Source organism: Carassius carassius, chromosome 4 (genome assembly GCF_963082965.1).
Source record: "Carassius carassius chromosome 4, fCarCar2.1, whole genome shotgun sequence".
Classification (NCBI taxonomy): Eukaryota; Metazoa; Chordata; class Actinopteri; order Cypriniformes; family Cyprinidae; genus Carassius; species Carassius carassius.
Window position 1 is genome coordinate 21,221,124 of NC_081758.1, and position 21,548 is coordinate 21,242,671.

General features: G+C 38.1%; 1 protein-coding gene across 1 annotated transcript; it reads right to left on the reverse strand.

Annotated features, from left to right (window-relative positions):
* Positions 1-3,561: 3,561 nt before the first annotated feature.
* LOC132139477 (transient receptor potential cation channel subfamily V member 1-like) lies at positions 3,562-14,620 on the reverse strand. The gene is made up of 15 exons (XM_059547847.1): positions 14,376-14,620; positions 14,131-14,288; positions 13,489-13,641; positions 13,169-13,306; positions 12,719-13,017; positions 10,515-10,685; positions 10,197-10,370; positions 5,734-5,838; positions 5,559-5,629; positions 5,134-5,299; positions 4,861-4,927; positions 4,292-4,602; positions 4,044-4,165; positions 3,768-3,871; positions 3,562-3,692 (listed from the first exon to the last, which is right to left on the reverse strand). Exons 1-15 carry the CDS (start codon positions 14,561-14,563, stop codon positions 3,580-3,582), a joined length of 2,340 nt encoding a protein of 779 aa, XP_059403830.1. The 5' UTR covers positions 14,564-14,620; the 3' UTR covers positions 3,562-3,579.
* Positions 14,621-21,548: the final 6,928 nt, after the last annotated feature.

Below are 21,548 nucleotides of genomic sequence, written 5' to 3' on the forward strand. Positions count from 1 at the left end.
CCTAAACTCTGGAACAGTTTACCCTTTACTATTTTTAAATCAAACTTGCTTTTGAGTGATGTTGTGTACGGAACTTTTGATGTGTTTTTTATATACATATTTTTATTTTATATTTTATTTCTTTCCCCTTTCATTTTTGATCGCTGTTGCTTTTTAGGTAACCTTTTATTGTAAAGCACTTTGGATCAACGATGGTTGTGCTAACCAGGGGCGCCCCCAAGGGGTGGCCAGGGGTGCCCACGGCCACCACTGAATAAACTCTGGCCACCCCTGTGGCCACCCCAGGATGATTTTCAGTGTGTAACCTACTATATTACGAATTTACATTCTGCATTTAAATTTAGTTTAAGAAGTGGGGGAAAAAATAAATAAAAGTGCAGCACATGCTGCACCCAGGGGCGGACTGGGACCAAAAAGTGGCCCTGGACTTTCTGGCCCACAGCAGCCCACCACATCAAAACGCAAACGCCCCTGTTTTGATGTAATTTATTTATTTGATATTTAAGTATACTGTTTGGGGATTTTAACCAATAGGGCAACTGATCCTCCATTGAGAGAAAAAAAAAAAAAAAAGAGAACCTGCGTGCTGCAGCTGTTCATTTAGCGACTCCTAGTGAGCGATAGATGTTCATCACGAGACAAACATTCTCCTAGAACTCACACTTTGCATTCAGTTAACAGATGCATGAATATGCGGTAATATAAGTTCATGATCCGATTCGTGAACAGATTATTCTCTTGAGTAAATCTTTTAAAATCATTAATTTTGTTTAACGAAAACATTGTGGAAACCAGTGGTTCACAAACTGGATAGATCTGAGGTGCAGGGCTGGCAAAATCGCTAGCCCGACGTCCAGGGGCTATTGTGTTTTGCAGTCGGGCTCCAAAATGTATCACTGCTCTTCCCGACGGGCTATCGTGAATAGCGATTTAAAATTCGCGTTGTTCACTCGCTTGGAGGGGTGAAATGTTATCGTAGTTGATCGTTTTCACTTGTTTCTAAATCTTGCTGATTCAACTTTTTTAAACCATTTGCGCGCGTTCGAAGCTTGGGCGCACTCGTTCAAAGCACGCGCTGTGAGCAGCATTTCAGACAATGCGCGTACAAAGAATTAATTCATCTTTTGGGTATCGTAACTTCTGAATGAACAAATACACACACAATTATTTCAAAATAATTGTCTCTTCAAGTATTTTCGTAAACACAGTCGGTTATGTTTTAAGTGAACGTATACAGTGGCCTGCTGCTCAGAGAAATTCGCTGTACCAGATGAATCTGTCTCTCTCTAAATTAGACGAAAACGCGCTTGTTGGCTGCGCGATCGACTCACTCATCCATTTGCGTAGAAAAGAGAAGTAATATTATGATTTCCGTCAATTAAAAAAAAAATTATAATTTTATATATATATATATATATATATATATATATATATATATATATATATATATATATAATTTGTGTACCGGGTGGGCCGGCCCACATTGGCTAGCGGTCCACCGGGAAAAGTCCCGGTGCTCCAGATGGCCAGTCCGCCCCTGGCTGCACCCACCAAAAGAGATCGCAGATTGGCAGCACCGGAGTAGTTCTCCCCCCCCCCCCTCGCCCTCCCCCGTCCAAACAAATCACAGAGTGTGCACATACCTCTAGATGGTCTAGACTGGTTCGCATACGCATTTGTAGTGCGTTCTTTCACTGGAAATCTAAAATTATCACATTTTTCAAGATACGGGGCAGAAAATTTATAGATGTATATAGTTTATATAATTTCATATAGTTATTATCACACGAAGAGTTACATTTTCTCTAAAAGTCAGCATAATTACAAGTGTGACATTGCTTTTATACAACAGTTCAAACAAAAATCATTCCAAACACAGCCACTGTTTTGCGTCTCTGAGCAACATGACAGTGATTCGTTCCTGAATAAATCAACCGTTTAAATGACTCGGTTCAATCGCAATGACTCACTTATTAACAGTGACTCACTGGCACCTACTGCTGGTTTTAATTACATATTTACGGTACCTTATTTTTTTAAATAATTTCGAACATCAGTTTTCAATGTTTTATTTTTAAAATATCAGAACATTATTTATTAATTTATAACTGCAGGCTAAAGTTACCATGTCCCACATAGCTGCATTAAACAGTGTAAAAACATCTCAATGGCACTTCAGATGCAGCTTCTGTTTTCTCTGCATTGCAAAGATCATTTTTGTTGATACTGATTGCATTTGCTTGGTAACCGCCCAAATGCAAGTATTTGACCTAAAAGGTGCACACTTCTAGAAAAAATGGCGTAAAGGTAAAAATTAAAAAATTCAGGAGTCATCTGTCAGTACAATTAGAAATAAGATATCAGCACAATTAAAGTGACATTGTCTATTTATCGATGAAATACCAGGGATACCTTTTTTTTTTTTTGTCAATATTGGAAACCCTTAATTATTTTCTCTTTATTTTGGTGTGCCACCCCAAGATTTACTGTGGCCTCATCTGGCCACCCCTGTTAAAATTTTCTGGGGGCGCCACTGGTGCTAACGTTGTGCTCTATAAATAAATTTACTTGACTTCTAGTGGACACACAATTACCAACTATTCTTAATTTTCCAATCAAAATCTCATCAATATGATTCTGACTAATTTTGTTTTTCTGATATTGGTTTGTCAGAAACATCCTGTTTGCTAAAGCTAAAAACATCAGTATGATCAATTTCAAAAGATGATATAAATAGTTCAAATCCTCATTTTAGCTAGTCTTCACAGAGACAATTTATAAGAGACATGCCACTTCCTCAGTCCTCAATATAACTATATAAGGAACACCTGTAACGGCAAAGATGGCGGTTGTATGCACATGTCCCGCCCCTCCCGCTGGAAAGCCAATCATCTACTTTTAACAGTCAAGCCGGGAAACATTGAAGCCTATCGTCTGGTTCCACTGATGTATGCGCACAGTTGAGGAACCCTTGCACATGCGTAGTAAAAGTATAAACTGTGGGGAAAAAGGCATTTTAAACCTTATTTTGGGGTCAAAATCATAAAAAATTCACAAATTTTTATCCTATTTTACTGCTGTTTCCATACATGCAGTTTTTATGTCCCGTGACCAGTGAAAGTGCAGTTCTAACTCTATGCCCATTCATTTAGATAGGAGCCTGGTCTTGTTAGTCTCAAATAGCTGCCCGGAGGCGTTGCCAAGATGGCGGCCGAGTGGCACGACTTCCCTAAAAGACTTTGGTCTTCAGCTCTTAATTTTCATTCTTTTCTTTTTCCTGGCACAGTGTAAATTATATTTAAATATAAATATATATATTTCATATTTTCACACACACATGAAATTAGCTATGTATATTTTATCTAAATGCTTTTTTAAATTACAACGTGCATATAATTTTTTTTATACTACTTTTTTTTTTTTACTTGTATTTTACATTTAAAAAGACATGATGCATAAAAGAAATGACCCTTGAGGTGCATATGTTTTTTAAACGCAGCTTAAACCAGTCATAATATGTAAGTGTACCTACACCAGTTGGACTGACATTACAATATATAACAGATTATAAAGGCATTATTATACGGAGCTAGAGGCCTCAGCTAGAGGACTCAGCTCCTGTACATCTTTGCGTTTTGGTCTCGGTGTCCAGCGTTTACTGAACGTTTGCAGGAGTCCACGCCGGCTCGACTCTGTAACCAATACAAACGATATGATGTAAGATTAAAATAACACACACATACATACGTTTGTTTAACATTGACTACCTCTCTGAAGTTTAGTTGGGGAGGGTACAGGTATGCATTTCCCAGGATCCTCGGTAACTACACCAAGGTTTCTGTTCCACAGGTTCCAGTTGACTTCCTCCACACTGAAAGAAAGAGGACACATGCATTGACAGTAAACAGATCAATACAGGTTAAGTGTGCATAGTTATTGATAATGATTGTTTGCATATCCACTTTTCAAAATGAATCATCCATTTTTAAAAAGGAGACTTGTGTTCAGATCTTGTGGTTTCGGGTGGAAGCCAGCGGGGTCACCTGAAGCACCAGCGTTGATCTGGCTCCTGCTCCCCGCCTAGATCCTTCTCTTCCCCGGAGCGCAGCTTTGTCTTCAGACAGTGGGGAAGAATCCACTCCATGTCCAAGGTGGTGATTGCACGCTGTGAATAACAAACAAAAATGGCAAACCATTACAGCCATTTTGCACACTGAATCAGCTAAAGGATTTAAAGTATATGTTTATTGCAGAAATGCATAGACCGCTTTAACTTCGCCTTTGATTTCACATGTAGTTTCCAGATGCTGGTGCTCTCTACAGACATCTCCTCCACTCTTTGATTCATCAGAGCGATCAGCATGTTCAGCATCAAAATGTAAGTCATCACTATATACAAAATTAGCAGCACATAGAAGACCTCTATATACTGAAACTGATCGGTGAACTCCAGATCTCCCATGCCTATCGTAAACTTGAATAACTCCAGAGTGGTGTAGTAGATGCTCTTGAATGAGGGCTTCTTACAGTTTTCATTTCCAGTAATAGGAACAAATAAAGATCGTCCCTTAGGTACTTTATCATTAAGGAGTGTTACCACAGCTGTTGAATAAGAAACAAATCATTAACAACTGAGGAATTCTTTGACCAATAGGAAATTCAAAAGAACGTGTGTGTCACTTTTGATCAACCTAATGCATCACTGCTGAATAAAAGCATTAATTTCTTTAAAAAAAAAAATCCTACTGACCCAAACATTTGAGCAGTAATGTAATTGGGAATTGTTTGTTGCATTGTGATAAAAAGGAAATAAATTGTAACAAAAGAGTCAAGGACATTCATGAATGTATGCAAATATACCTGCAGAGAACCCAATGAGGAAGACCATGTACGCGACAAGGAATCGACAAATTTCTCCAAGAAACATCTGACAATAATTAAAGACTATGAGAGTGTGTTGTACACACATGAAGTAAAAAGCCTGAACTGTAAAGACTAGTGTATACCACAATAAGATATTAAATGTGTTGCATAGCATCTTTCTATAATGCTACACAAACCACATTTTACTTTATACTCTAATCTGAAGGCCAGAGGAAAGGATGATGGATAAGAAAGACAATTATCACTCACCTTTTGTATCATGACACTGTAGATTCCCATATTTTTGGACCCTCTGGAGAAGTAGAGTAGATTTACCCAGCTCAAGGCAAGACACAGAACTAGACAGGCCACATATTCATCCTGACCAAAGAAGTACAATAGTGCACACGACAAAAAGAGCACGGCCTGCAGAAAACTAATGCATAAAAAGTCTTATTAGGATTAAACAGTGAACGTATACACTTAAAGATTACTAATTTTGGAATAAAAATTTGATTAGTGCAATTTAGCTGTGTGATGTAGATATAGAGAGTATATACAGTGATTTCAGAAACTCAGGAATGTGATAAGTTTAAACCCTAACTAGTATAATTATTGGAAAAGAAAAATTTCAAGTGATCAGTATTTGTAAATTATTAATACTTAAATCAATATTAGAGAGTGAACGCACTCACAAAAGCTGATCGGTGTATCCATCTATGATCAGGGATTGATAACTTGGACGCTTTCTTAACATATCTGTTAACTTAAAACATAAGGCAATTCAGTAATTTCTGTAAAAAAGGGGGACAATCATTTTGAATATGAAAGTTATATATTTGATTTTAATCAACAGCATTAGACGCATACCCCTCTAATAAAGAAGTAAAGTGCTCCAGTGGTAGTTATGATGTGTCCTATCTGCAGCAGATAGCCTTTGCTATCTTTTCTATAAAGATGTGGAGGCTTTAGTGGCTGAAAGAAAAGTGTGGTGATGAATTAATAAAACATTCTAAGTATGTATGCACAAAGACACATTTAAGCATAAGGTTTCAATCAGACACTGAACTGGAACAAGTTCAGTGTCTGGTTCATGTCAGTATGCATATTTTCCATATAGCCTATGTATATATTGTCCAGACCTACTAAAACAGAAAACAAAAAACCCAGGAGGGAGATGGACCGGAGGCCGATAAGGGAGAGGGATGGTGGGCCAGGCCTGTGTGGATGAACATGTGGAGCCGTAGCCTTCTAGGACAAAGCATGCAGATCTGAAGCCCACTACAGCTGGTCAGAGAAAGCTGAGGACCTTCACGGTGGTGCAGAACACCACCTCAGCAAAGCAGGCATGACCAAATAACCCCATGGCAGATGACAACCATAGAAAAGCAGACGGGACAGACGGCCATAATGGTGGATTAGGTGGAGCTGTAGACCACCACATTGGTGCACGTGGGGCTGAAAACCACCACGATGGTGCAGATTCAGTGTTGGAGTAGGCTCTGGAGCAGACTCGTGAACTGGAGCTGCTTCTTGAATGGAGTCTTGATAGCTCCTGGATTGGAGAACGTTCTTGAACGGACTCTGAAGCAGTCTCCCGGGAAGCCATAGTGAACTCCAAAGTTGCAAATGCCTGCCGAACTCCATGAGCTGAAAGGTGAAGACAGCTTTCCTGACAATGGCAGCAGCAGTGAAATCGGGCGGCTCTGTAGCGGCCTCCATGGCCAAGACAAGGAGAGCAGGCTGTACAGTGACTGCCTTCATGGCAGCAGCCATGGGAGTAGTCTGTTCTGTGGTAGGCTGTTCTGGAGTGTGTAGCTCCTGTTCTAGAGTGTGGACCCTTGAAACCACTGAACTTAGAACCACCTGAGCCAGGTCCTCAAGGACCACCTGACTAGTTAACAGCATAGAGATGCCATTAGCTTGCACAGGCCTCAGCGGTGGGTCAGCCAAAATTGGAAGCTAGCCTCAAAGTCTTGGGGCCACCATGTGAAGAGGTTCCGGACTGGCAGCCATCTTGTGGATAGGCTCTGAAAAAGGCAGCCATGATGAGACGAGACTCAGGAGTGGCGGCCATCCTGTTAAAAGGCTCTGGGCTGGTGGCCATTTTGTGACAAGGCTCTGAACTGGTGGCCTTCTTGTGCAGAGACACCACTTGAGAAGGCACCTCTTGTTGCAGAGCTGACTGCCTCCCACTGAGGATTAGGGGCTCCACATAATTCTCAAAAGACAAATGCTACAACCCAAACATTCTCCACGTGCTAATGGGCTTGTCCAGGGCTTAATTAAACAAGTACTTCAGAGCCAAGTCATCATAGCCCAGCCCCTCCACAGCACTCCTAGACTCCAGGGCAAGCTCCCTCAAGTCAGTTCCCCATTGATGGAGGAAGCTTAAGGCTTCAAACTGGAGTATGCGTTGGTAAATGGGGCTGTTTCGTTCTGTCATGGATCAGAAGAGAGATGAGGCGAGGACTCAAGATGCAGGAAGTAATGATGTTACGGTCTGTGCAGAGGCTTCGGAGCATGTGTCAAGAAATCCTGGCAGCTTTCAGTGAAGCACGTGTCAAGGCTAGTATCGCTTTAAATAATGTCATTGATGACTTCGGAAGCCTCGCTTGGTCATACTGGTTCAGGAAGCAGTTTGAATCTTTGAATTCAGTCCTCTGCCCTGTTAAACCCAGCCACTTTCCAGTTTTAGACTAATAATATTGCCCCTCCTGCCTATTATGAGCAAAGACTTGATTTACACACATTTGATAGCCCCATTCGATTCAAGCCAATATGTTTATTTGCTAGTCATCACCAGCAGGAAGTCTGGGCTCTTTATTAATCGTAAAACAAAAATGCCAAAAACTACCCCAAGGGGGTAAAATAGGACAGGGCACAGCACAACACAACAAGGCAAAGGGAACATACCACTAAGAGGGCTTTTACATTCAATAGTTGTATCAAACCCAGGTGCGTTTGCAGTCACCTTACATCATGGAAAACGCATGGAGAACACAACGCGACTGAGCATAGTTGTTATTTTTTTGTTATTTTGGTGCTATTGTGCACAGCATAATTAATTTTAATTATTTATTTAATAATAATTATTAATAATCATTTAATTATTACATTTTAATTCATTCAATTTTGACTTTTAGGAGTGTGTGGAATCAACCTCGGCTCTCTCGTGTGTTGAGGAAACAATGATATCAACAGGGTTACGCATGCGCGGGATACTTTACTTCCTGAACAAGTGCGCACCCAAGCCCGTGTTGCTTGCACATTCAAGCGAACCGCGCCACAGCTCGGGAGCAACCAAACTCAGACCACCTTCTCCAGGTAGTCTCGGGTTCGGTACCCCAGTGCGCACCAGAGTCCGCTGGCAGCATTCACATTAGCGATTTTTCATGCGAACTGTGCCCCGTTCCACACTACACTGCCAGTGTGAAAGCCCCCTAATACGACATAGACTCTCAGACATAATACAAGGAAACAACACAAGACTGCAGACACCAGGAAAATAACTAGGGAGACAAACGAGGAGGATAACGGAGGAGACACAGGTGGAGTAACTGAAACAATAACAAGAGAACAAGAAGGGTGGGATCAGACCATAGACACAGAGCACATGGCACCAACAAACACACAAGCCATATGCTTAGCAAACAAACACAGGAGTGCCTTCAGGTGGTCGTCCAGGGCACCCCAGTGAATAACCGTGACATGCTGTAGTTCTGTCTGAACGACACAAAGGCAAGTACATTATTGTTGTAAAAATAATTTGTTATTGGATTATCATACAGTATCAAAGAATGACACAGTTTTGACTGTCACGGTGTGTATGAACGAGTGTGAAATACTTGCTATTTACATTGCATACTGGGCACGTTTTCCATTTTAATCTGGCATACTCTAAATGCTGAGACTGAAATGAACCAAAAAACATGTATCATTTTCAGTCAATTTCTTGATTGCCATATCTAGATTGCTTGTTTTTTTTTTTTTTTTATATAATTTTTTCATCTTTACTTTGTTTTAAGGAGTTAAAGGGTTAGTTCACCCAGATAGCAAAATTATGTAATTAATAACTTACCCTGATGTTGTTTCAAACCCGTAAGACCTCCGTTTATCTTTGGAACACAGTTTAAGATATTTTAGATTTAGTCTGAGAGCTCTCAGTCCCTCCATTGAAGCTGTGTGTACGGTCTACTGTCCATGTCCAGAAAGGTAAGAAAAACATCATCAAAGAAGTCCATGTGACATCAGAGGGTCAGTTAGATTTTTTTGAAGCATCGAAAATACATTTTGGTCCAAAAATAGCAAAAACGACGACTTTATTCAGCACTGTCTTCTCTTCCGTGTCTGTTGTGAGAGAGAGTTCAAAACAAAGCAGTCTGGATATCCGGTTCGCGAACGAATCATTCAGTTCACCAAATCGAACTGAATCGTTTTAAACGGTTCGCATCTCTAATACGCATTAATCCACAAATGACTTAAGCTGTTAACTTTTTTTAATGTGGCTGACACTCCCTCTGAGTTCAAACAAACCAATATCCCGGAGTAATGCATGCACTCAAACAGTACACTGACTGAACTGCTGTGGAGCGAGAACTGAAGATGAACACCGAGCCGAGCCAGATCCCGAACAAAAGACTGACTCGTTCACGAGTCAAGAACAGTTTCTGTCAGACGCGTCCGATTCGAGAACCGAGGAGCTGATGATACTGCGCATGTGTGATTCAGCACGAAGCAGACCGACACACAGAGCGTCTGAACTGAACTGATTCTTTTGGTGATTGATTCTGTGCTAGTGTTATGAGCGCGGGTAAACCGAAGGCTTGAATCAAGGGCAATCATCGCAAATGACGCCATTACGTCGAGCGCAAAAGAACTGGTGAACAGTTTTCTTCAACCGGTTTATTGAATCGAACTGTCCGAAAGAACTACTGGTGATCCGAAAACCAATGCAACTGGTTCTTGACTCGTGAACGAGTCAGCCTTTTGTTCGTTATCTGGCTCGGTGTTCCCTTTCTGGACATGGACAGTATAATGTACACACAGCTTCAATGGAGGGACTGAGAGCTCTCAGACTAAATCTAAAATATCTTAAACTGTGTTCCAAAGATAAACGGAGGTCTTACGGGTTTGAAACAACATCAGGGTAAGTTATTAATTACATAATTTTGCTATCTGGGTGAACTAATCCTTTAAAAATGGTCCTTATGATTGTCATGGCAATATAATTATCACATTGTTAAGCCAGTTAAAGTTTTGGGTGTTTTTTTTTTTTTTTTGGATCGGGTGGGTTTTGGTGAGGTTTCTGGCAATACTATCTGTATACCTACTTGGTTGTTTGTCAAGTCCTTCCCTTCTTTGCGGTGATAAGCTACAGCAGTGAGGATGAAAAGGTAGATAACATAAACTATAAAATTGAACAAGAACATCTTTTTCGCAAATCTCTCCCACTTCTCTTTAATTAGTCGGTTAAATGGCTCAATATTGAGCATCTCGAGCCGATTCTGAAATCAGATGAAAAAAAGATGTCGTTATTAACAGCTTTTATTTAAATCAATTACGCTTCTTTATAATAAAACATTCTACTTTAATGAAGTAGTAAAATCTAATTATGCATTTAATGTCAAGTAAACAGCATGTTATCTCACAGGAATCTCACTGCCATAAACGATTATCTCCAGCGCAGAGTTCTTCTCATAGGTGTCGAGAGAGGAGAGGTCATACAGAGACGAGCACACTGGACCATAAGCCCACTCCGTGATCTTCCGTGACAGATGTTTGCACCCCTTAAACTCCCGCTGCACGATGTGCTTTAACAGCTAGTTGACAAAGGAATAATGAAATCTGAATGATTTAATCCGGGTTCTTAACAACCTATGCAAATTATATTTAGTGTCTTTTATTTTGGCAGTGCACTGATTTTAGTAATCAGCCAAGCCAACAACAGCATCAGCTAAATTCTAGAACAAAAGCAATACAATAAATAAAAACTTTAGGTTCAAGTAAAGGTTAAGACCAGGGCTCAGACCCAAGTTATAGGCTTAACGATAGATTGGAGTGAGACATCTGTTATGGGAGGAGCCACTCAAATATTTCCAACAGTGGCCCTCAGCCCCGCTCAGATCAAGATTTTGCTAGCAGTTAAATTTTACCTATTGTTCATATTTGGCCAGCATGAATAGAAACTATATCAATTGGTAAATCTGCTAAAAGACAGAGTATGCACACATTTCAGCTTATGAATGGTGTTTTGTGTTGTAAGTGTTTGTTGCAAATTTGGATGTCTTGATGACAGGGGTCGGGGGCTCCCACTTAAAGGCCTAGTTCACCCAAAAATGAAAATTTTATGTTTATCTGCTTCATCCAAGATGTAGGTGAAATTGTTTCGTCAGTAGAACACAAACTGAGATATTTAACTAAAACTGTTTCAGTCTGTTAGTCATATAATGCAAGTGGAAGGGCATCACGGCTAAAACATACAATAATAAAATAAAAATAAAAACGTACACAAACAAAACCAAATCATGTGTCTCTGACTATTCCACTTTTTGTGTTTCTTTCTGTCAATCTGTCACTCTTTTAGGGTACGATTACTATACCATATATATATATGAGAGAGAGATAGATGGATGGATGGATGGATGGATGGATAGGTTTTATATCAAAACTGGAAGGAGTCTTTAATAAGCATATTTTAGAAGTTGAAATTTTGTATGAGTAAGTGTAACTTACACTGAGTATGTGTGTGCATCCATGTTGTCTGGTAACGAATGTGCTTGCAGCGGGATCATGTAATTTACACGGAAACAACAAGATTCTAATTTTTGATTGGCTGGTAGGTGGCATTTAACTGTATAAATTGAGCCAGCTATGAAGTCGGTAGAGACCTTCCCTGCATAGGTCTACGTCCATTAATCGCATATAGTGGGACAAGTTATTCCTTACTTTTCAGCTTAAGAAATACAAGGTGTGGCGTGTGAAATACATGTGTCTCACAATGAATGCCTGAGACTTAAGAGCCCTGGTTAGACTGTCACTGTAGACTAAATGAATCTATGAATCATTGTAGTGTCTGATTTAATGCCATGTACTGAAGAGAAATACCATTTCAAATCACAAGGGGACTAAGGCCCAATCCCAATTCTACCCCTTAGCCCTTCCCCTTCCCCTTTCCCCTTCCCCTCCGTTTCGCGCGTTCACATGGAGGGGTAGGGGTGTCTCGATTCTCTTTTGGTTGTAGGGGAAGGGGTAAGGGGAAGGGCCAGATAGCCCTTCAAACTAAGATTTTTCGGGACCACACTTAAAACGAAGGGGTATGAATTATCTCGGCAACATGGCTGCTACAGCAAACAAAAAGACACATACATGTAAGCTTTTTTGGCATAAATAAAGATTTTAACGAAAAGTAATCATTTGTTTTGTTACATTCAATTGTGAGTTCATATTAATGGTCATGTTACTCAAAGAAATGTTTGCAAAAAAATCGCTAATATTTGCTAACGTCATATCATTACAGACTGCATGATAGTGACACAGCATATCTGATCAGGGCGATAACTGCCGTAGCCCAATAATTAGAAATCGCTAAACCATTTTCTCAAATATTGCCTATCCGAGAGAGAGAGAGAGATAGAAGAAGGGGTATAAAATAGAATTGGGATTGGGCCTTAATATCTACACAAAATAAGGAACATCCAAAAACAGAATAGAATATAGAACTGAAACGTAAAGAAATACACACCGCTTCCAAACAATTTACTGCTTCAAATAAATATAAATATAAAATCTATAAATAATACAAATGTTCTTGAACATTCAAAAATCAGTAAACACCAGAAAAAAGAAGGTTTACCACCACTTTTCCTGTTTTGGCAGCTAGTGTGAGTGGAGTGAGTCCTTTGTTATTTTCGATTTCCTCCAGCTTGATCTTGGGGTGAAGTTGGTCGGCTTTCAATAAGATGTGGTCATATATGGCAATGACGAACTCTGTGTTTTCAGGACTGTTATCAGCTATGGATACTAGTGCGTGAAGCACTGTGTTTCCATGAGAGTCCCTCTCCCTGACATCCACCGCCTTGTATGGATTGTCCATAAGGAAGTCAACGATGTCAGGCTGATTAGTGCAAGCGGCCAGAGACAAGGGCAGCTCACCTGTGCACAAAAGTTGTAAAAGATACAGATAAGCCTCGGTTCCCACAAATGTGGGTCAGTAACAATTCATTAAGTAGAATTTTAAATGTAGATTTTTTTATTTTTATATTATATGAATATTACAAAAGTTTAATCATATCAATAGACCTACCAAAATAGAAGCATCTTTCTTGATTGGGCTGAAAGAATTTCCCACAGGCTTTAGCATGGACATCAGCCCCCTTTTCAACAAGCATCTTTACAAATTTTGCACTCCTCCTTTCAATTGCAACATGGAGAGCTGTCTGACCTGTCTCAAAGAGATCAGTTGATAACATTGCAAAATGGATGGGTTGGACAGCCAAATAAAATATGATCAATATTCTGTTGATTTATGAAAAATAAATCACTAATGTTAGTTAATATAAAACTAGATCTAATAATAATAATAACACTAATTAAAATATTAAGTAAAATGAAGCCGTCTCTGACCTTTGTAGTAAATGTCTGTGTAGGCAGCATTGACTAAATTGTTTAAATCTCCCATTTTCTCTGCAATTTCCAGCAGATGTTCAATAGTGTCATTCTCGCCTTCCTTCAAATTTAAAAGTGCTTTCAGCAGAGCTGTCTTTCCATTGGACTTATCTAAAGAAGTTATAAAACAGTTGTTTCATTATTTAATGAATATCTGTCATGAATTCACAGTACTCTTCTTGTGTTTGGGTATACTATACCATTCAAAAATTGGGGGTAAAGTGTTTTTTTTATTTTTTAAGAAATTTATATTTTTATTCAGCAAGGGCACAATAAATTGATCAAAAGTGATGCATTACTTTATTTGCATTGTAAGTTTTAAATCAGCATATTGGAAGGATTTCTGAAGGATCATGTGACACTGAAGACTGGAGAAATGATTGTTGAAAATTCAGCTTTGCATCACAGGAATAAATCACATTTTAAACTATATAGAGCAGTTATTTTAAATTGTAATAATAATTCACTATATTAGTGTTTTCACTGTATTTTTGATCAAATGAATGCAGCCTTGGTGAACATAACTGACTTCTTTCAAAAATCTTACCCCCCCAAACGTTTGAATGGAACTGTGGTGTATTTGTTCTTGAATACAATTACACTGAGAGTCGGTGAGCCGTTTCATGTTTTTGTGCAGGTACTCATGTAAACCCTGCAGTTTAGACACATTCCCACTGGACACGGCATCAAACAGCCTCTTGAGGGTAAACCTCTCTCCGTCCTGCTGAGCTGGTTCCTCTTTCACTTTTCTGATTCCCCTGTGTAGAGAATGTGTCTGATAAAATAAGGATTTCTCACACTGTGTTTATCATACACTCCAGTGTGGGTAAAGGAGGCCTGTTTACCTGTCAAAGTTTAGGTTCAATTTAATTGTGTGTGCAGACTCATCTGTCTCCTCCAGGTAATCAGAATCCATGGGTCTCTTGTCCTTTGAGGTGCCTTTCTTCACCTGTTTGACCTTTGACCTTTCCTCCTCTGTCAGGTCATCGGTCTCCAGGAAGAATGTGGGGCTGCTGTCTTTTGATTTACTCATAGTGCTGTCTTCTTATTCATACAGCAGAAATTAAAGCCTGTAAACAGTGCATAAGTGATATATCATTCACAGATACAGGACATTAGGTTTCCATTTCACACATATAAGGTCTAGGAAATGGGAGTTTGACAATTATTGATTTTACTTATACATGAATGGGACATTCTGACACTAGCTAGCTTTAAAATTAGGAGTTGTGCACTGATGATAATTCACTCATGGGTAAATCTCAATCAGCTCCTTGTCTCCATAGGGTGTGAATCAGTATATTGTGTGTACAAATGGTCACCTGTAAGGACCCTTGATCATTACACATTGGAACAGTGATTACTTAATTTCCAGTGACATGACTGCATACAACGTTAGTGGACAACATTGTAGAATGTCACCACTGGAAATAATCAACAACAGACAGGACCAAATTCTTTTTTGATTATTTTTGTTCTCTTTAAACAAATCGTACTGTAACATGTCCTAACAACATTTCACATTATTGTTTAGAAATGTTAAATAGATGTGTTCATTACCTGTATGGTGATGTGTGTTTATGCTGAGAGAGAGTTTGTCTTTTCAGATGTCCTGTCGCCTGAAAATTATATTTAGCAAAATGGCATGTGTGGTTTATGATTTGCACTTCAGAAATGTGATGTCATTTCTGGTATGTGGCCATAGCGAGCCTTGATGCTCCCTAGTTTTTGTGGTGCATTGTGGGATTTTTCAGGGAATTTACATTCCAAGTGCACTAGAAGGATTTCACGATTGAGACAGCACTTAAAATGGCCACTTCCTGATCAGTGAGTGCCCTGACTACTGAAATATAGAAATAAACATCAGTTGAATTGAATTGAATATAATGTAGACTAAAAGCTGCTTTTGTAAGAGTAGAAGCTGCTTGAGTGTTATAATGGATCATCACATTGTCTTCTTGTTTTAAAACTGTTAAAAGAGGAACGGGTCACAAATTATCTAACTAGAAATTAACATTTCTGTGACATGAAGTGGAAGGAAATGCAGAACTACTGTTGTTTTATATAGGGCTTAAGTTTATGTGTATTTCATTGCTAGAACTGTTCATAAAAACGAAAATGAATGGAGCTGTGATTTTATGCAGTTCTGATCATAAGAACAAATAAATAGGCCTATCCTCCTTACAACTACTTATGGCTTTTGTCCACTGTAGAGGACATTATATTTTAACAAATTTCTCTGTGACCTTATCACAGACTTAAGTCTGGATGTCCTGTATGGAGCACATTCAGGGCTTTTCAGAAATACTAAATATTGGAAAGTTTCATGACCAGTCTCTCTGTCTTTAAAAAATGACATTAATTTAGTGATCAAATTTAACACTTTTGTGGAAATATGATATTTTGTAATGGTCATTTAAATCTGACTAATTTTCTAATTGTTTGTCATAAACCAACATCTTAAAAAAAATCTCATATCAAAATATGAAACTAGACATCGATTTCTTACATGTCCACTGTAGAGGAGGACATCATGACTAAAAGCATGTTTATTACACATTTTGGAAAAATAAATTATATATCAGTATTCCTATGAAATATTAGATATTACTATAAAAATCTTGCCAATTATTACTCCCATTATTACACTTCTTTTTTCATTACATGTTGCCCCAATTAATATACAAATTAGATACAGTGTATAGATGTACAATAATGTGAAAACCTTTTATGGCCATTTTACACACGTTGCATAAAAGAAAAACTGTATATCAAACAATCCTCTTATATCTTTTATAACATAGTTGAGATTTTTTGCCTTTACTTGTCTATTCATGTATTTGTACAAAAAATAAAATAAAATACTGAGTCCTTGTGTTCTCTATAGCATAAAATATGAATAAAATATCATTTTCAAAAAATGTTGGACAATAATGTTGATCCAGGATCATCAAAAGATGTTGATCCAGGAACATGTCTTACTTGGCAAAATGACAGCGACCCTGTTACAAGCTATATGATCCCACCCAGGGAATTGGCATGATTGTCCCATCTAAGGAAAACTTTCCCTGAGAACCATGAAAATGCATTTCTGATGAAATGCAGTAACTAATGCACTGGATATTCTGTACTGTAGATTATTATAATTTAGCCTCTTTGTAAATTACTTCATATAGAATTACATTCTCTAAATTGACGTGAGAGGAAATTAAGTTTCTTAGCATACATGTGATATATCTTGTGACATTTTACCATGTTTTTCTCACAAAGCTGAATCACAGATTTTACTTTTATAAATAAATGTGACATTCTAACACCAGTTAGCATCAGTAATTACATCAGTATGATTTCAACCCAGACTATAAACAATAGATAACCATAAAACAGACATTAAAACAACGATTAATGTTTAATGTGCATATCAAATTAAAGAAAGGGTGTCAAGTACGCTTGAGTCCTCGAAGGGTGAGGCAGCTCAGCTTGTTAAAGAGGCTAACAGATATTTGATGGACAAATTATATTAGTTAATGTTGTTTTATGCTAGATTATGACCTAAAATGCAATTGCAAGATGCTGGATAGTGTTATTTAGTAACATATTATAACTTGGCCTCTCTATAAATGGGTTCAGATAACATTACAGCAGAAACTGTACATTACACAGACACCATCTTTAGATCATCTCACTCACTAGATTATGAGATGTAGCCCTTACTCAGCATGTGGTGGCTTGAGCGAAAACAGTCAAACGTTATTGTCAGTTTTAAAAAGACAAACATGAACTGATCTGCACAAATATGGACTAAAGAAAAATGTAAAATAAAAAAATATAAATAAACCTAAGGCATTTGGCTACAAAAAAAAAAATCCTTGACAGGTTTTAGCAAAATCTGAATTTATTTAAATGTTGTATACTTCATAAAGTAAAGTGTAGAAACATTTGTACTCACCAATTAATTTCAGTTTTTAATCTTTTAGATGAAGTATCCAGTATTGATGCGCTTGATTCCTTTAGCACGATAACTTGCTCTCTTTCTCTCAAGATGATCTGAGGTTGCAGAGAGCCTTACAGAAAGGCGAGTTGAATTGATTTTTTGAGTATGTTGTTACGTATGTTTTGCCATGTCCACGCCCTGTAGCTTATTTATCTCATCTGCTCACAATGCACTAAAACTCATCAAGCTTGGTGCTAAACTTGGTGCGCATCTGGTTAAGAATTTGCTCCTTGGAGGTGAAGCCGATCTGTACCTCCTTTTCCTCTTTAGAAACAAACAGAAATTCCAGAAATCTGTAGCACATGAAATATACCACATAAGCTCAATTATGACAAAAGAATGACCATAAAAACTGCATGAAATGTTGATATATTCCAACTGATTATTAACATTTAGAATATTAACATATACATAATAACATAATAACATTAACAAATGCAACTGAACACTTTAAACAGTATGTTTTGTAATTTCAAGGCTTTTTTTCAGCAATTTAATGGAATTCAGAAATATTCTTAAAATATATATTTTTTTTTTTGCATTTTACAACACAATTGTTTTGTATTGCACTCAATGGCAATAGTTATAATGACACACACACATATACAATCACATTGCAGCAACTCCATGAATTTAGGCATCTAGATGTGGTGAAGATGACTTGCTGAAGTTCAATCTGAGCATCAGAATGAGGAAGGAAAGGGATTTAAGTGACTTTAAACGTGGAATGGTTGTTGGTGCTAGATGGGCTCGTCTGAGTATTTCAAAAACTGCTGATCTGCTGGGATTTTCACACACAACCATCTCTAGGGTTTACAGAGAATGTTCCAGAAAAAAAGATATCCAGTGAGCGGCAGTTGTGTGGATGAAAATGCCTTGTTGATGTCCGAGGTCAGAGGAGAATGGGCAGACTGGTTAGAGATGATAGAAAGGCTACAGTAACTCAAATAACCACTCGTTACAACCAAGGTATGCAGAAGAGCATCTCTGAACGCACAACACATCGAACCCTGAAGCAGATGGACTACAGCAGCAGAAGAGCACACCGGGTGCTGCTCCTGTCAGCTAAGAACAGGAAATGGAGGCTACAATTCACACAGGCTCACCAAAATTGAACAAAAGTTTGGAAAAACTTTGCCTGGTCTAACGAGTCTCAATTTCTGCTGCATTCAGATGGTAGGGTCAGAATTTGAAGAAAATGAAAGCATGGAGCCATCCTGCCTTGTCTCAGTGGTTCAGGCTGCTGGTGGTGGTGTAATGGTGTGGGAGATATTATCATGTTCTGTTTTGGTTTTGAGTTCCCTGCATTTCTGTTCATTCTGCCTTTACCATTTTCTATTGTTCCCTGATTAGTCTTTTCTGTTCACCTGTTTTGATTTAGATCTCCACCTGTTTCAGTTCTTAATCACATTCCATGTGTTTATATACCCAGTGTTTTCCCCGTCTTGCTTTAAAGTTATGTTGTGGTGTTTATTAATGATGGGTAAACAAGGCTTTCTGAATCATTTAAGGCTTTCATGAAATTGTGCCGGAAAATGGTTCATTACGCGAAGCTTTTAACACAGTGTGTATTAGCTATATCTGGTGGTCAGACTTTTTATGTTTCTCAACCATATCTTACAAAACATGGTGGAGCAGAGGTTGGTTTGAAAAGGTTTTTAATCTGTGCCAACTCATGTCAGGTGTAGTCCAGTCATCGGATTCACATATTGATCAATAATTTAAAATATACAAGTGTGTGATTTATAATTAATAACCGATGTGAGTAGTAGCAAAAATATTTTGGGCTAGCTGTTCGGGGTCCATAGAACATGATAAAATGCAATAGAGGTGTCAAGTGCATTCTCTTCTGCTGACTCCCAAATAAGTGTACACACACACACACACACACACACACACAACCAAGTCACTGTAAAGTCAAACACAAGAGCCATGCGAAGCACCAATTTTTTCAAACCAGCTGTCCCGGCCTTTCAACACTGCATGGCGTTTGAAGCTTCAAACGTTATTAATCACACAGTGTTTTCATTTTGGTACAAACATCTGCACAGTGTGTGATACAATAGTGCTTTGAAAACTGCGTGGGAGCCTCTGTATCAATTGTCCCATCACTAATGTTTATCTCCTATGTTATTCTGTGTTAAACTCTTGGATTAATGAAGACTCACCTTTGGATTACCCCTTCGCTGTGTGCTTCATCCAACCCTCATCGTGACAGATATAGTATTAAATTGTAAAATATATATATTATATTAAATATACAATTTAAATTATAATTGATGATTAATTAATTAATGATTCTAATTGATTAATGATACAGTATTAAAAAAAAATTAAATACACCTAATTACAAAGTGTGATCATTTCCTACATTTTAATACAGAAAAATAATCATACGAACTTAGTAGGTCAGCAGGGCCGCATTAACCAATGGGATAGGCGAGGCTGAAGCCCCGGGCCCAGACAAGGAGGGGGCCCGATTGGCAGTGGAGTAGATTAACTGAATGTATATTGAATTTAGACAGTGAAGACTATTCAGTTTATTTGTACATTTATTTCATACAATATAATTTCTTATTCAGTGCTACAAGGGTTTCAAGTAGGTCTATTTTTGTAATTTGTTGTGGCTGTTTTTACTAAGGCTATTTATTTATTTTTTTAAATATTGAAATAGTTAACAAGAATTACGACATTTCAATGCATCAAAATTTTGATAGGATAAAAATCCTATTTAAAGCTATACATAGCTATATTTTATTTATAATAGGGGCCCTGCAGTAAGTCACAGTGCCAGGGCCCAGTAACGTCTTAATGTGGCCCCTTAGGTCAGATGTTTTAGAGTGTTGTATCTTATGTTTGGTCTTTAAACACCATGGCAACTCCAACTGCTGAGTCAACATCTTTTCCGTCAACTGCAGGAAGTGGAATGTTTCTATTTTAAAGCATAAACGATCACTCTACAATATAAAAAGGTCACGCTTGATTTTAAAATATTAATACATTTATAATTTCTTTCATCCAGGAGTCTACTAATTATTTCACACAGGCAGCCACAGTATAACTGACTCTGGCCATGGATTTAAACATCCAGAATACACAATTCTGCTTTACAATTTTGCATAGTTCATTGAATTTTATTCAGAATTTATTTGAATGTTTCACAAGATATATCATTCACAACAACTTTACAAAGTTTATACAGGTGCTGGTAATATAATTAGAATATCATCGAAAAGTTGATTTATTTCATTAATTCCATTCAAAAAGTGAAACTTGTATATTATATTCATTCATTACTCACAGACTGATATATTTCAAATTTTTATTTCTTTTAATTTTGATGATTATATCTGACAACTAAGGAAAATCCCAAATTCAGTATCTCAGAAAATTAGAATATAAATTAAGAACAATACAAAGAAAGGATTTTTGGAAATCTTGGGCATCTAAAAAGTATAAAAAATGAAAAGTATGAGCATGTACAGCACTCAATACTTAGTTGGGGCTCCTTTTGTCTGAATTACTGCAGCAATGCGGCGTGGCATAGAGTCGATCAGTCTGTGGCACTGCTCAGGTTTTATGAGAGCCCAGCTTGCTCTGATAGTGGCCTTCAACTCTTCTGTATTCTTGGGTCTGGCATATCGCATCTTCCTCTTCACAATACCCCATAGATTGTCTATGGGGTTAAGGTCAGGTGAGTTTTGCTGGCCAATTAAGAACAGGGATACCATGGTCCTTAAATCAGGTACTGGTAGCTTTGGCACTATATGTGTAGGTGCCAAGTCCTGTTGGGAAATGAAATCTACATCTCCATAAAGTTGGTCAGCAGCAGGAAGCATGAAGTGCTCTAAAACTTCCTGGTATACGGCTGTGTTGACCTTGGACCTCAGAAAACACAGTGGACCAACACCAGCAGATGACATGGCACCCCAAACCATCACTGACTGTGGAAACTTTACACTGGACCTCAAGCAACGTGGATTGTGTGCTTCTCCTCTCTTCCTCCAGTCTCTGGGACCCAAAA

Coding starts and splice junctions, on each gene's coding strand:
- LOC132139477 (XM_059547847.1), bottom strand. CDS start 14,563: ATGAGTAAATCAAAAGACAGCAGCCCCACATTCTTCCTGGAGACCGAT. Junction 13,307..13,488: donor CACAGACATTTACTACAAAG/GTCAGAGACGGC, acceptor TCTTTGAGACAG/GTCAGACAGCTCTCCATGTT. Junction 5,300..5,558: donor GGATACACCGATCAGCTTTT/GTGAGTGCGTTC, acceptor TTTATGCATTAG/TTTTCTGCAGGCCGTGCTCT.